We start from the raw sequence: 16697 nt of genomic DNA, 5'->3' as shown, positions 1-16697 counted from the left end.
AGAATTCAAACAATATAAATACTCATTCTTGGAGTATGAAAGTTGAAATGAATAATTTTTTTCAAAAAAATCATCAATATTTTCAACAAATAAACTTGAGCGATTGAATTATTTCAAATATTGAAATAATGACAACGCATATTCATTTTAAAATGTTTTCATAAGGTTTTAATTTCCCTTTTTCTCTCTAGCCAGTAGTTTGCAGTTTCCGACGTAAAGATTTCTGGCACATGTCTGAAAAAAAAAAGAACCATTTCAATAATCTTCATCAACAAATTTATAAAAAATTATTACATTTGTGACAATAAAACATTTTAAAATGGGAAAAAAATTAGGAAAAATTCTATTGTTATTAAAGAGTGTAAGAATTTTGAAATATTTATTTCATATTAAAATACAGAAATTATATCTTAATGATTAAATCGACTTGGATTTCTACTATTATTTAAAAAAAAAATTGGTTATTTCAAATGGAAATTTTGCCACATTAAAAAAGAAAATAAAAGGGTTTCAAAATTAAACTTGCTTTATTATTTGCATAAGAATTCAGGGAAAACAAAAGAAAAATTATCTTCTGCTTCTTTTTTTCCTTATTACATTACAGTACGACTTTTTGAAAAATGTTGCAAAAATGATGATATATTTTTGTGATTCATTTCAATGTTGACATTATTTATTTTTATTATGACTTCATATAACGAAAGGTTATATTTAATATGAGAAATGCCTTTTAAAAACATGTGAAAGGGATGAGACTCTTCATAACTTCATTATGAGGCAGTGAAAATAACAGACAAGTTCCAGGAGCAGTTATTTAATTATTTTCTAAGTTCCACATTTCACAAAACAAACACAAACACGAAAATACACGACACTCACTTAGAATACAATCTAATAATGACCCTCAAGAAGGATCATAGGCAATATACATTCATGTTAATAAGGTAATGCCACCTGTTTCGTCAAAAGAGAAAGTAGTAGAGTTGTGTAACCGCTACATATTACTGAATACGTACTGATGTTGTTGTTAACTTAAGTGCACTAAAGATGTTCTAAAATAAACCAGTAGTTCATGTAAACATGATGCAAAGTTAAATTTAACCAACGAAAGTCCTCTTCCATTGACGCATTTTTTTTTTGAAAAATGATGCAAAAAGATAAGTTTTTAATATTTTGACATGTTTAAATTAAAAGTAATATTTATTTATATTTTGACTTTAAATAGCAGAGAGAAGGGTATTGTTATACGAGAATTTCGTTTTAAACGCATTACTAAAAGCAGTTTATCGCTACTGTTGACTTAAATTCAATACAAATGTCTAAAATAAGGTGCCATTTCTAGAATATACTATATGATGCTATATTTAATCACGAAAATATGGACCAAGTGTGAGGAACCACAGTATGAGCTCTTTTTTTCTATTTTAAATACGCTATTCTATTTTAAAGTCCAAATTCTTTGCCTATGGTGTGAGGTCTAAGTTTAGAGACGATTGCAGCTGTTCAGGCACCATCTTTGTGACTTGACCACAGTTTAAAATTACATGGTCTGTCCCAAAATACCTCTTGTGTTGCTTCAAAATAGGATCTAAAAATATAGCTATCTTTAAAAGCTGTAGGATTTTTTTTGTGAACTGTAAAATTATTTATTGATGACAAATTTAGAAATTTGTCTGAACCTTATTAAAAACGTAACACAAAAACATATACCTATATAATTCTTAATAATAGGAATAGATTATGAAAAGACTTATTTTTTGAAAATTATAAATAAATTTATTAAGAGAAATTACGATAGTAATAGAATACATAAAAACTGATTCTTAACGTACGCATAATTAAAATGGATTAAGTCAGAGAGTTTATTTTTTCAGTGAAATCTACAAACAAAATGTTCGAGATTCACGAAGGCCAATTAAAACAAGCAAAATCTTACAGGCATAATAGGTCGTTAATATACGCTTGTACGTATAATTATGTGAGTCCATATTTTACAATTATCTAGAATGATTTTGCTGGAATTAAAATTTAATGAGAATTCAAGTATCATTTTCATGTCACTTACCTCAAACTCCACCATTTTCCTACTTTCCTCTGCGGTAAACTAAAAAGAGAAGAAAAAGAATGATAATTAAGCTGCAAATCAAGATGGTATTCTGAATATTAAAGAGATTATGACAAAGCATGTTGATGATATTAAATATAAAGTATTAAATAGGAATTAGCTATTTAATTGGCGTTCTATATAAAAACAACTCACCTTAAAGGCATTTTGGCTGATGCAATCAAATATCTGGAAAAGATTAATAAAAATTTCAAAATAAGAATTTAAATAATATTTTCGAATAAGCATTTTAACTTTTCAACAAAATTCGTACATTTTAAGGTTGATTTTATATAAGTATATATGGGAGATTTTAAATATACATTTACTACAGTAAGTGTTGTAAACACTGCTGCCTATTTCAGCTGACAATGTCTTCTTTTATTTTTATATATTGTGTATTTTTTCTCTTTATATAGACAAAGTATGGCAAATAAAATTTGAAACAGCTTTAATACAGTGTACCGTTATTCTGCTCCATGAAATAAAATATAAAAACTTCTTTAAAAATAGGCAAACACTGTAGCAATTATTAAGCATAAAAGAATAAATGACTTCAACTAAAATTGTTTATTTACTTATATATAGACGAATATAAATGGAAATCAAAACTTTTTAATTAATTTTATTCATACTGATTTATATTTATTAAATTCTGAAAGGAACTAAACGAAAGGAAAGATATTTCAATGTAAAACCATGAGAATCATTCTCACTCTATTATGCATAATATTTGAAAGCTTAGGCTATTTGGAATTATGTTTGTCGTCTGTGAACACGATAAATTAATTGGGACGCAATACCAGGTTTGTAGTTATCGTGTTCAAATTTTGAACGAAATCCTTTCAAAGTATATCTCGCTGACTGTCCAAATATAAGTTAACATGACAACAACAAATGGAAAAGAACTAGTGAAATAAAATTTAGTACATAGATTTATATTTAAAACGTAGATTCTAATCAAATTAAAGATCATATCTGTCAGTGGATTGGCTGTCTGTCAGTAGGTATGCTGGTATAACAAACAGTATTTTCATAAGCATGTAAAAAGTGATAGCTCAAAAACACAAAACATTAAATCTATGTAATTTCGTGACTTTAATTACTTCTGTGTAACATTTTGATTTAATTCGCTTTTTAAAAGGATCTAAAACTCAAATTTGCTGTTAATTGCATTCCAAACATTAATAGCCTAAAAATCGGCAAGAATCACACGGTAGAGCAAATGTTGACGAACTTTAAATGATACTTCAAAAAATAATAACATAATTAATCAACTATCTTCTTAACTTTGTTAAAACACTGCTAATCCAAAATCTACAAATGTCTGCTTTAGTAGAAAGTTTAATGATAACGATTGAATTTGATTTTAAAATACTTTCAGTACTGTTAAACATAACCATGACTTATGTTCTAATCAAAATATTAATATTTTTGTAACCTACGTTTATATATTGGATGTGTCGTGTTTCAGTTAGCATTAATTTGAGCATTTATTGTTTACTAGTAAACCCAATTAAAATTGTACAGTATATAAAGTTTTAAAATTGCGTAATAAGTATATTTGTTACAGGGAAAGACTGAAACTAGAGAATGTCTTTTATCTTCAATCAGTGTCGAAAATTCCAAATAGTCTAGTGAAAAACCGAATATTTGACTTTTGAATATTTTATACATTCAGAACTATTGCCGGCATATGTTAACAAACCCAGATAAGCTCTGGAGATAGCCAAACCGAGAAGACATAACTAATTAGGCAAACATAACAATTAAATTATTTTGTAATAAATAAGCTTATATAACACTAATCACATAATTTTTAAGGATCTTTATTATTGCTTTCAACTCTTTATTAACATATACTACTGCTCGAGCTTTCAGATATTTTGATATACATCATAATATATTTTTAATAGCAAAATATTGTTTAAAACGTTACAGCTGTGTCTTCAAGGAAGAAAAACAGTTTTATTCGAAAATCATCATTAATACGTGCTGATTGCTGACTACATTTGCCGATGCAATATTATAAATATATTTCAATAATTAATATATATTATTATTAATGTATCCATGTATTTGTTTATAAACATATTAGTAATTATTAACAAATATTTCAGTCTTGCACCAAAGGAATGGGAGAAAGCTGACATTTATCAAAGAATATCGGCATCTGCAAAATGTCGGTTTTTCACAATAATTAATATTCTTTACTAGTTTTAGATATTCTCCAGTAGCTATGTAGACGGGTTTTTTTTAAAAGCAAAACTTTGTAGATATTTCAGCTTTGCAAAATTCCACTTCACACTGAATAAATTCTACGGTAAAGGAAGTGAAGGTCAGCCTAGTTTTCTGGATTATAATTTCAAAATGTAAAGTTATTTTCAAAATTCGATTTTTACCCCTTTGATTGTCGTACATCTATAGAAAAAAAATCATAATGTATAAAAGCGTTTTTGAATTTTGTTATTGAACTAAAAGGAATCCGATTGTGAATGCTAAAAACGAAATTTACTTCAGTAATTACTTTTAAAAAGTTAGTTATTATTTTTATTTTTTACATAATAAATAGTTACTAAGTTTAAAACTCGAAAAAAAAAAAAGAAAAGATGAATGCAATTTATGATTTTTTAAAATTTTCATTCTAGAATTACTTAATTTATGAATTTTATAAAATTCAATTCTAGAATTACTCAGTGAATTAATATATCTAAATTTGTATTGAATACTCAATACAAAATAATAATAACTCGACAAAAAAGAGAGACACATAAAATATTTTTTTTTTCGTTCTTTATGAATGTTTGCCAAACCGAGAAAAATGTTTTAATGATTCGAAAATTCTACCGCTTCATTAATTTTGTGTAAGTCTAATACTTAATTTTATTAGATGAAAATAGCTTAATAATGTTTCATCCTTTTGATAGTATGACTGCACCAAAACTAACTCTTGAACAAAAACTTTCCTCGACAAATTTTTTAATTGAATTGTGATAAATTATTCCAGTTCAAATTATGGCAACTTTGATCAAGTTTAAATTAATTTTATAATGAACTTTTGTACCCTCAAGAACTGGGATTTCTATCGTTAACGATTCTTTCAATGGATTTTCAAACCAACTTTACCAATACCTCCCTTAACTATTATGCTTTCCAGTAGATGGCGCCGCAGCGCTTAATTAAGTACAGCGAAACTTTTTCCACCTCTCCTTCTTTCTTTTCTTCTCCCCTCCCCCCACTTTTCTTTTATATCGTTTCCTGCAGCTGTCCTCGTGTAAAAAACATTTGTTCGTTTTATTTGTTCTTCCTGTAATTCATCACCTTTTTGTACTTTTATCAACCTGTAAACTAAATAATATCATTTTGCCAAATTTTTTGATACTGTTGCTTATCATTAACTGTTTTATTAACAATTTAACGCAACTTTTTAATAAATAACAAGTGTTTATATTAAATAGCCTAAATTAAGTAGATATAATTATTTACTTATTCCTTTCGAGTTTTGAAAAAATAAAATTGCCTCTCAATAATGATACTGAGGATAACAAAAAAAAAAAAAAAAAAAAAAAAAAAATGCCCTTTTTTATGAGTTAAAAGTTGGATTTTCAAAGCATTTTTTTTTCAAATATTAAAACAAAACAAAACAAAAATTGAGAAAAAAATTAATTTTCCTTTGGGGTAATTTATCATGTTCAGATAAATTTTTATTTCAAATATCGACAAATAGGAATTTTTTGCTGTACATCTAAGACGATTCCAAAAATGTTTTGTGATTATGCTATTATTTCAATGAACATTTAAATTAAATTCTTCGCAGTTTTTTATTGGAAATATTTAGCCGCTTAAAATAAAATATGAATAAATTTATAAGCAATAATTACAGAAACAGCATTTTTAATAAAATCTTTTAGCAATATTCAAATGATGTGTTTGTTATGATAAATAACACTTTTTAACAAAGCTATAATTCAGGCAGGAAGATAACATATTGTAGCAAATGGTTATTATTGAAATACAGAAAGTTTTAAGATAAATTCTTTTTATTGAAACTTTATTCCATTTTGATTAAGCTATAAAAGACATCCTCTACCATGTTGTTCCAGGTGCTAAATGTAAATAATGAAGTCGGTTCTTAGATTTTCATTTTATAATTTATGTATCTCATAATTTTCCTGTTTCGATGCGGAGAACAATGATTTCTTTTATTTTGTTGAATTTCTCAAAAAGTTTTGGTAAGATATGCTTTTTTTCCTCCTTCCATTTGCTCAGAGTTTACCATATTTTGATATAGGATTAAATAATGTTCAAGAAGGTTCTCCAGTTATTTAGATGAAAAGAATGTACTAGAACTAATAAAGTATCAGTGAATGTATGCTTTTTAGGTCGAATGATGACCTAAATTTTAAATGTAAATTTTATTAAGTATCTGTGTGAAATATGGGATGTTTATGAATATATAAAATGAAATCTTCTATCACAAATTTTAAGTTTTCATGTGAGAACTTTGTTTTTTTTTAAGTCCCGTGGTATCACTCCGACAGAAATCCGATTAAAACACATAAATTAAATGAGTTAGTTTATTGCAGATTGAAAAAATGTATAGATTATGAAAGAAAGCGAGTGTGAATATCCTACAACTGAGTTAATGATTGGTAAAAACACGCAATTCAATATTTTGATGGATGACACCATAGCATTTAAAAAGACTATTTCAGATAGTGTATCAAATTGAATTAAAAATATTATTAAAATGAAGTGAAAACTGTACAGATGTGAAATCATTAAAAAAATTGACTATTTGTTGGAAGATATGACTGTCTGAAATATTCCGTAGTATATCAATTTCCGTAGGAAAGTCCTAACGACTGCAACTAGGCTTAACATTAATGTACAGTCGCCAAAATTGAAATATTTGGAGCGATTTCTCACCAAATGTAATCGTAACAATTTTTTAATACTATCGCTAAAAGCCTTTTGTTATCATTTCTGGTATCCATCCAGGATGGTAATTTTTTGGCGAGAGTTTGGAGATTGGCACAATTTTGACTTTCTGACCTGACAGAGAATCGAATACATGGCGGACATTCACGCCAAGTTGTAATTTTTTGTTTTTGATAAATCACCAAATGTGACAATACTTTATCATTACGCTTATTCTTTATCACTTTCTAATAACCCTAAAAGCGAAAAAATAATGCCTCAAGTGCCAATTTTCTGCCTTTGCGTTTTGGGGCCTCAAAATCTTCAAACCAAAACAACATCATGTTCTCACATGGTAATAATTGAAGGATTGGCATCAGGTGGTAAAACATTTGAATAGTTTATTATAATTCAATTCAGAAAACTCTTGAAGAAAATTTTTGTTTAAGAATTAATATTGATGCAGCAGTCATTACAATTCAGGGAATTAAAAATTGTTTAAAATGAAATCTTTTCATTTAATAATAAATTTTAATCTAATTTGGAATGTAAAATTCAGCATTAAAAATTATATAAAATCATTACCTTTGAAAATACCTCTCGAGAGGAATATAGTTTTTCCTTTTCGTTACATCTTCTCTTTCCACTTGGGTCAATTATTCTTTCACATTTGAAAAGAGCCATTTTTACCTAAAGGAAGGATGGAATTTGACAATTAATAAAATAAATTTCTTAAATTTTTATCTTCTTTTTTCAAGACAGATTTAACAACAGGCTGGTATTTATTCCTATTAAAAATTCTTTAATAAGAAATTCTCGTATCATATTTCTAATCAAAAATAAATATGGATGAAATTTCAAATGAATATAAAATTTATAATCACATAATATATATAAGGAAATTTACTTTGTATGCGTGTTAATTACTTAATACTACAACTATTCTCAATTCCTGACAATCAAAATTGATTGTATATAAAATCTGTTTTAAATATTAAAATGAATGTAAATATTTATTTAAAAAAATAATTTTTTTAGGTGATGCATTCTAGTAATCCTTAATTATCTGGATTTGATTTCAGTTGCCTGTTTTAAGCAAGCAAGCTTAAAATAAACAATTTGTGCCTAATTTTGAACGAAAGTGTAAGGTAGTAAAGCATTCTCAAAAATTGTTTTTGCAAGTGTATTGTAAAAAATAGATTCCGTATACAATGTGTATGTTCACGAAACAGATAATAAATAAATTGAAATACGCCTACTAAAACCAAAATAACTTCGTAAATGATATTAGTCCCATTAGTTTATAAATCCAAATATCTTTGTCTTTATATTTTTCAGTTTCGGTAATTGATTGAGATTCAACTGTTTGAATTTTATGTAATCTTGAGTGATATTTTTTGATAGCAACATCAGTTTTTTTTTTTACATTTGGAAGCATTTTATAGTAATCATTATAAGACCAGTTTTTTATTGTCTAATTTTTATTATAATGTGCATTGTATAAATACTGAATAATTATGAAAATAATTTTTATTTTTTGTTCTAAATAAAATATATTGATAGACAAGAAAAACGAAATGGATTTAGTAAAAAATTAATAATTTTTATCTTAACTTAACAAAAATGTTGTAAATTTATATTTACATAAAAATATTGAAAATGAGATTTTTGAAATGGGTAATTTATTACCTGTTCTGGCATAAGCGTGTTGCAAATCTGAAACCTGTCGCACAAACGTTGATTTTTTGCTAAAATGAGAAAGAAATAGTTATTAACATATATTTCAGTGTGAAATAAAACATTGAAATGCTTAACGGTTGAAGACAACTGCGAATTTAATTGTTGAGATTTATTTAAATATATAGTTTCAAGTACATGATTCTGCGATTTCTTTTAAAACTTATGCATAGAATCCATTGTATATTTTTAGAAAGAAGAGTAATGAAGAAATATCTCAGCGTAAAGATATTAGAACCATTTTAATAAAAGCATTGCGTCAATTAAAATTAATGATATTAAAATATGATACTATTAAATTCAGATTAAAAACTGGCAAAAATTAATGCTTAAAAAATAAATAAACAAGTAGTTACTAAAATTTAATTATTACTTAATTTTTAGAAAATTAATACTTAAAAAATAAATATACAGATATTTTCAAAGCACTATATCACATTTTATTTGGTATGTTTTATTTTTTACCTATTAATTTAACAAATTAAGTACCTCCACATTTCTTCTTCTTTTTTCTTCATTAATATTTCATGAAATGCCGCAGTATAATATAAAATATTCTATTATAAGAAAAATGTAAAACTCATTACAGTTGTTTCAACCAATAATTAATTTGAATTCTATAAGACACACGAGGTATAAGGTAAAAAAATAAATTAGGGAGAAAAAGGAGACAATTTTATTAAAGAAAGAACGATATATATATATTGGATTTCGGCACCAATGTAGCATACCAATTTGAAATGCCAAACTTATTTAGTGGACGTATTCAATCAATAAGAATTGAGAGAGAGAGTCTTATATGTACTACAAGGTACCCAATAGGTACTATTAAGGTGATAGATTCATTTTAGGAGCCTCACGTTTGAAACAAAAATATAATATAAAGGAAATCACATAAACAAAAAAAAACAATAAACATAGACAGAAATATTGCAGGTTATGTATTCTCAAAATGGAGAGAAAAAAGAGAGAGAGAGAGAGAGAGATTTTAAAGCGATCAAATAAATATGATGATCCAATTTGTACAATAAAAGCAGGCATGGATGTCAACTCTTTAATGGATGTGGTTCCAAATTCGATTCATATCTACACTTTAGATACTAAATACATGCACCAAACTTTATACAGCTAGCTTCCTGCGTTTTATAATTATTTTATAATCATAACTTATAATAGGACAACCGGATAGGAAGATTTCCTTTGAGGATTTCATCCAAAATTTGATAGAAATATACAAATTTGGAATAAAGACCGCATAACAGTTCGTGTTCAGGGTTGATCTGAAACGCAGAGATTAATTCATTCTTTCAATCTTTTTTTATGCTTTCATTTACTTTAAATTTTTTAAATGCTTCGTATATGAGATATAAAAATAGTAGAAAAAAAGTTTTAGAACAATTGTGAAAAATAAATATTAGAGTTTCTCACCATTTTGTAGTACACTTAGATCGGCATTAAACTTTAGGCCATAATAAAAATTCTAAAATTCATGCCAGTTTTTCCTCACTATGCTAGAAAATGAGACATATCTCCTGCGAGAGAAACTGTACGGTGGCTGGCGATAACCGATAAGATCCCGCCAAAGTGTAGCGTGATAATGCGGATCATTCAGCTTATCCCAGATACTATGGCAGGTCGAGAGTAGCTCTTTTAGGTATTAAATTAAGAGCACGAAATGTGCCCATATTATAGCTACGCGAGACATCTAACTCTCATGCTGGTTTCATTTAAAAACATCTAATATGTTCTTTGATGAAGAAGAAAAATTCAAAAAGCAGCTTATTTTGTAAAAAAAAAAAAAAAAAAGACTATTGTTTATTTGTTTAGTTTAAAATATGTTACTGCTTATGAGTTCCTCTGTTATTTTCACAGGCTGAATAAATAATTTTAGCGTAAATAAATTGAATTTTGGTTTTATTTTTGTAAAAAATAAAAATAGGAATTTACGGAAAAAATATGGTTTGTTTAATATACACTAAAAATAGTTGTCTGTGTTTGATTTCACTAAGATAGGAATAAATGCTGCAATCTATTAAAGTTATGTAAGTAAATATGCAACCATCATAAGAGGTTTCCAGTAAATAAACTCAATTTTTTTAAATGCATCACAGATTTATAGTAAATTTTCCGATGGGCATATATATTTTAAAATATATACTATATTTTGTATCAAACTAGCCATTGAAGAATTTTATTTAACTCAAATTTCAAGAATTCTTTTATTAGTAAAATAATGTGCACCTGATGATGGAAAATTAGCTAAAAAATCTTCATAAAAAGGAATGCCAAAGAAATTATTTAAAGAATTACTCACATTCTGAAAGACAATGCACTATTTCCTCCAATTCACTTTTTGTCATCGTAACGAGTTGAGCTTCAGGAGATTTCTCTGAATAAACACAAACAAAAAGTACAAATAGTCCACTGAAAACTTGGAAGCTAAAAGGGTTCATTTTTTCAGCGAAGGAAATTAACAAATAGCAAATACACTATGGTTATCGGAGTTTCAGTAACAAGAGCAAAAAAAGAGAAAACGACTTTATATAAGCATTCACAGACCTTCAAAATTTCGATTGATTGATTTAATTAATTCTACCACTAAGAAAGTACTTGAGATTTTCTAAGATAGAAATACATTTTTTCAAGGTTGTTTTGCGTTATGCATTTGAAAATTCAATATGTGTAAGCAGGCAAGGGATTATTCTATTTTATTGTATGGTTCATTGAGTTGCAAGAAATCGCTTACCGTAGAGACGCTACAGATTCCAAAGCACGTTTTCAGACGATTAGTTCTTACTAGAAAAAAAGTGTTGGCAAATCATTCGACGGCGATTTTAAATTAAAAACATTTGATATAAATTATCATTAAGGAGAATTAATTTAATAGAATTTTTACAACAGAGTTCATTTCGTTTGCATTATTACTTAACTGTTACAGTCAATAGAGGTATTATCATTACCAAAAACAAGTTTCAATATTTAGAATTTTAAAACAATTCATTATGTTTTTTAAAGATAGAAAAATTATGAATTTTATATAATACATTTATGCAGATGCTATACATTTATGTAATGATATGCAGAATGTGACAAATTAATGGTGCTTTTCTTTTTAATTTCTTCGCTTTGCTAAATTTGAAGTTTGCTATTTTTTTTATTTGCAACCAAATACTTAAGAAAAGCGTAGAAACAGTTTTGAAACAATTTAATGAAATCAATAAAATTCCTCTGTTAAATAAATGATTTTTATCAGATTTCTTTAAAATTATTTTTTAAAGTTATATAAGCATATTTTGTAAAAAAATCTACATTTTTAGAGCATTCACAAAAAGGAAATTGTTATAAGAATAAAAACTTAATAATAATTTATTATTTTTATGCACGATTAGAGAATTATTAAAAATCAAGAAATTTTAATTTCTGTTATATTTTAGGTCTTTATTTTTAAAGATTAAAAAAAAATATATATAAATATATGCATTAGCAGAGCGAAAATATTATTCAACAGTTTTCACTGAAAAACTTCATTTTTGTGTGTGTTTTTTAATTTCTTTTATTTTGCTGTGTGTCTAAAGAATCATAAATTAGGGAATTTAGAACTTATGAAGAAGTTTAAATTTGAAAACTCTTTGGGTCGCCAATTGAAATAATTTAAATAAAGTTATTTTAAATGCACTCCTATTTGCCATATTTAAAAGAAAGAGCTTTTAAAAGAGATCAGTATATATAAAAAAGTTTTCTTTCTAATTTTCCGTAAAGTATGCAAAAATTTTTGCAATTTTTTACAGAAAGAATAAGATATATAAAGTAAAGGTAACAATACAAATTATCACAATGCCTTAAAATTAAGTGTCTATTATATTTCTAATAAAATTCTATTATTAGAAATTTGATTTTCTAGCAATACGAATCAGAAATATTTCTAAACTATATTAATAAGTCGTCCGTATATCTTGCCTATTGACATAAGAATTAAAATTTTTATTTCATAATTGGGTGACGTATTGTATATCGGAAATCATGGGTAATAATAGTAGTTTTGCAAAACATTTTTAAATATTCTTAAAAAATTTAATTTTGGGCCTTCATTTTTTTTCTTTGATATCTAAAAGTGTCACAATAATACATTAGTTACAGACGTCCTATAATTCAATCCAAGTATTATATATGTCATTCTTGACAAAAGAGTTATTGTAATATTGTTAGATCAATAAAAATAATATCTACTTATATGTCAGTTTTAAAAGTCGCATAGAATTATAACGAATTAGTAATTCCGATCATAAGAAAAATCTTCAAAATTTCTTGGTAACGATTTAACGAAATTTTAATTTGAAAGACGAAATAAACTGTAGAAGTGCGATCCTCTCAAGCTCTAATTTTGAAAAAAAATATGTATTTAGTGTATTAATTATTTTTACATTTAATATTATCCCACACAATTCTAATAGAATAATAATGTAAAAATGAGAATCAAATTTTGTATACAAGTTGCATTTTAGCAGAAATTTATTGAAATAAATTCTGAAATTAAGACTAAATATAAAATAAACAAAATATATTTATTTCATGTTGATATCATAAGGGTTAGCTTTTAGCGATGATTAAACATTAAAAAGTATGCTTGGTTCTGTTTCTTAGGTAAAAATAATTTTGCAATAAGTTTTTATTTCCCAATATTATAACATTATTTTAAAAAGGGCGGATTCAATGAAAAGTTGCATTTAAACGAATGCAACAGAATATACCATGAATAAAGTTGGAAGTTTTAAAATTTCATTATTAATATAATATTATTTCGCTTATTCTCTACATATATAAGTATTTCTAATAACGATTTGAACAGGGTTTGCTAAAATTAACATATATTATTCTTTTATTCCGAAAAATCTATGCCCAATTGTAGTAAAATTGATATAAAAATAAATAATTTCTTGAAGATCAGTTGCTGGAAAGGTTTCGAAAAATTTTAAATAAATGGAGATTTTGGTTAAATTCAAATGGTAATATGTCATCTGTAACTACAACGGCACTGTAATCATTAATAAAGGCAATCCAGTAACTTTACTGATATATTTATGGTGATGTATACTTTTCTAATATTAAGTTTAGGAATTTTTTTTTTTTTTTGATTTTCCATTTATACATATCAAATTTTAAGAAACTTTTGAACAATTATTAATTTCTCATTATGATGATAAGAACGGACATAAACTCTTAAAAACGTATTTTTTTGGTGAATTTATTGTTTAAGATCAGACATTTCTTCCATTCTATATAAATATGATTCGAAAATTTAGAAAACTTTTGTAAAACAATGAACATTGTCTCATTAAAAATGTGGAAACTATACACATGTTTACTAAAAGAATATGGATCCATTTTTAATTTCATACGCTTTAGTAAAACAAATCCAGAAAATTTCTGCCTTTCCGGAAACTGAAAAGAAATGTATACAAAACAAAATATGATATGCAATGGAACAATTACACGGAGATTTACACAGGTGCCTCTATTTGCTGCAACATCATATTCCCTTCAGAAGCCATTCTATTAAAGACAGATCTATTTCATCCGAGAAATATATTGAAGGCCGATTATGATAGTTTAACCTGCTTTTCATTTATGTGATAGAAACAAATTTTTGTTTGTTTTGATGGCTTGAGAACTTTCTGAGTGGAAGATTATGTTCTGTCGTTGACATTATGAAAAGTGAGTTATATTTTGAGAAAGTAATGCTCCCTTTTCTTATGTTACACCAGGTTGCATGTTGTTCGAGAAATTTTTTCCCTCCAGATCATGCAATAATTTTAAATTTTCACAGAAATACCCGAACGAACTTGCCTTGCACATCATTAACTGGTTGATTTAAACGCTTTCTGACTGATATTTTATATATGTGACTGAAAGCCATAAAGAATTCTGTATTTTCGATGATTTGAGAATTTTTTAAGTTGTAAATCATATAGTAACCTTACGAAAAAAGATAACTGAAAGGCTTTCGCTCTTACAGAATAATATTTAATTTTGTTATTCGCAAAAAAGTGTTGAAATTCGATTGGGATGTTTATTGTCAGTTATTTCATTGTCAGTATAAATATTTATACGGAATGTTTGTGTTGTTTGGGAATTTATGCCATTGATTGTCATGCAATTGCGCTGTTGTTTTGAAAAAGTCAGTGAAAATAATAGAAACTTCACATCTATTCTGCTAAAAATCGAATTTGTATACAGCCTGAGATTTGAATAACCTTTCTGAGAAAAATGGTGGAAGCTATAAATATTGCTTCCTAATCCAATTTATTTGTTTGATTATAATATTTACGCTTTTTATATTCAGGCTTTCTGATGCTTTAAATGAATAGGATTAAAATATCTAGAAAATGTCCATGACATTTCAGTCATTTTCAGAGAATCGTTTTAAACTAAGTAACGTTTTATAACTTTTATAAGTTTTGTATAATGCTGTATGTAATATTACCTCATGATGCTTAAAAGTCAGATTGTAAACCAATGTTTAAATGTTTACCTAGAAATGTTAAGTAGTTCTATCATTCCGTCTTTCTTAACAGAAACATTTTCTTTGTTATGTGTTATAATTTTGGTTTCGTGCAAGTAATGAAATTCCTTTATCGTGATGCATGATGCAATTCCAGCTTTTTGGTGTTAATTTATGAATTTGATTAACAATAATAACATTTTATTATATCATATGATATTTTCAGCGGCCTTGTAAAGTGCCACAAGTCACAGCACAACACAACAACATATGATGCATGGGATATATCACAAGTACTTCATACATTTGTTGGACTATGTTCTTATGAGCACGTTATTGCACATTTATATGTTAGCACATTTTATGTTGAGAGAAATCTTTTTAAGGACATATATACAGGGTGTTTATAAAGTCCCGGACCCATTTTGATGTTTAATAACTCATAAAATAATAAAGATAGATTTAAATTAATAACATAAATGGTTAAATAGACTCAAAAAGTTTCATGACCCTTGTCAATGAACTTCCACGTGTGCCCCCTTCGTCGCACGGAGAATATCAAGTCGGTAGTCAATTTCACGCCAGGTAGCGACAAGCATGTCGGCATCCACAGAGCCATTTGCGCAGATTGACAATGCCAGAAACATGAAAGGATGCTTCATCGGAGAACATTATGCTCTTCAGAAAATCAGCAGCATCTTCTATCCTCCTTAGCATATCTGTTGCAAAGGCCATCCTCCTAGGTCTATCGTTCGGTTCCAAAACTTGAACAATTTGAACTTTGTATGCATGCAGTCTTAATTTTTTCTTAATAACCTTGTACACCGTCGAAATTGGCATATCCAATTCTGTTGCCGCTGATCTCACAGATATTCTAGGATTGTGTAAAAATGTCTCTCTGACACGCTCAACATCAAAATCACTTGTGCAAGGACGTCTGGAACGTTTCTTATCTTCGATACTTCCAATTTCTAGAAAATTCTTTTTCCACCGCAAGATGCTGTTTTTCGATGGAGGATCTTTTTGGTAAATTCTTCTGAAATTTCTCTGTGCTTGCACTATAGATTTCATTTCTATGAACCACCATAAAATCTGTGTTTTCTCTTGTGGTGTATGCATTCTCCTTAATATCCGCTAGAATAAAACATCACATACAAAAGTACTACATAGAACAAACACATCAAAAGTAAACATAACATTGCAATAGTTGCCAAAAACAAAAGATAGAAAAATGCAATTAATAATCAGACAATATTTAGAAAAGTACAGATATTTAGACTGGAAAATGAAATTATCTGAAATTAACCACACGTGCAGACGATATTTACAAAAGTAAAAATATTCAAACCTGAAAAAGAAAATATATGAGTTATTCCATCAATAAATGCCATAAGTTTGTTTATATCTTTGTTATTTTACGAGTTATGAAACATCAAA

General features: G+C 26.9%; 2 protein-coding genes across 3 annotated transcripts in view; one reads left to right on the top strand and one right to left on the bottom strand.

The window, feature by feature from the left end:
* Positions 1–110: 110 nt before the first annotated feature.
* On the bottom strand, positions 111–11523 carry LOC129956334 (uncharacterized). The gene is made up of 7 exons (XM_056068293.1): positions 11508–11523; positions 11076–11200; positions 8714–8772; positions 7610–7714; positions 2261–2293; positions 2066–2104; positions 111–234 (listed from the first exon to the last, which is right to left on the bottom strand). The coding sequence occupies exons 2-7, from the start codon at positions 11119–11121 to the stop codon at positions 169–171; spliced, it is 348 nt and encodes a 115-aa protein (XP_055924268.1). The 5' UTR covers positions 11122–11200; positions 11508–11523; the 3' UTR covers positions 111–168.
* LOC129956261 (putative phosphatidate phosphatase) overlaps positions 6268–16697 on the top strand; it is a 33561-nt gene continuing 23131 nt past the window's right edge. Inside the window, exon 1 of one of the 2 annotated variants that reach the window (XM_056068291.1) lies at positions 6268–6336. The gene's annotated coding sequence lies outside the window, so the exon portion shown is untranslated. The remainder of the gene's footprint in view (positions 6337–16697) is intronic. The other variant, XM_056068290.1, reaches the window with a different exon arrangement.

Source organism: Argiope bruennichi, chromosome 2, assembly GCF_947563725.1.
Source record: "Argiope bruennichi chromosome 2, qqArgBrue1.1, whole genome shotgun sequence".
Classification (NCBI taxonomy): domain Eukaryota; kingdom Metazoa; phylum Arthropoda; class Arachnida; order Araneae; family Araneidae; genus Argiope; species Argiope bruennichi.
Note: the sequence above shows the minus strand (reverse complement) of the source record. Positions and strands in the feature narration are given on the sequence as shown.

Coding starts and splice junctions, on each gene's coding strand:
- LOC129956334 (XM_056068293.1), bottom strand. CDS start 11,121: ATGACAAAAAGTGAATTGGAGGAAATAGTGCATTGTCTTTCAGAAT. Junction 2,105..2,260: donor TCAGCCAAAATGCCTTTAAG/GTGAGTTGTTTT, acceptor TTCTCTTTTTAG/TTTACCGCAGAGGAAAGTAG. Junction 235..2,065: donor GGAAAATGGTGGAGTTTGAG/GTAAGTGACATG, acceptor TTTTTTTTTCAG/ACATGTGCCAGAAATCTTTA.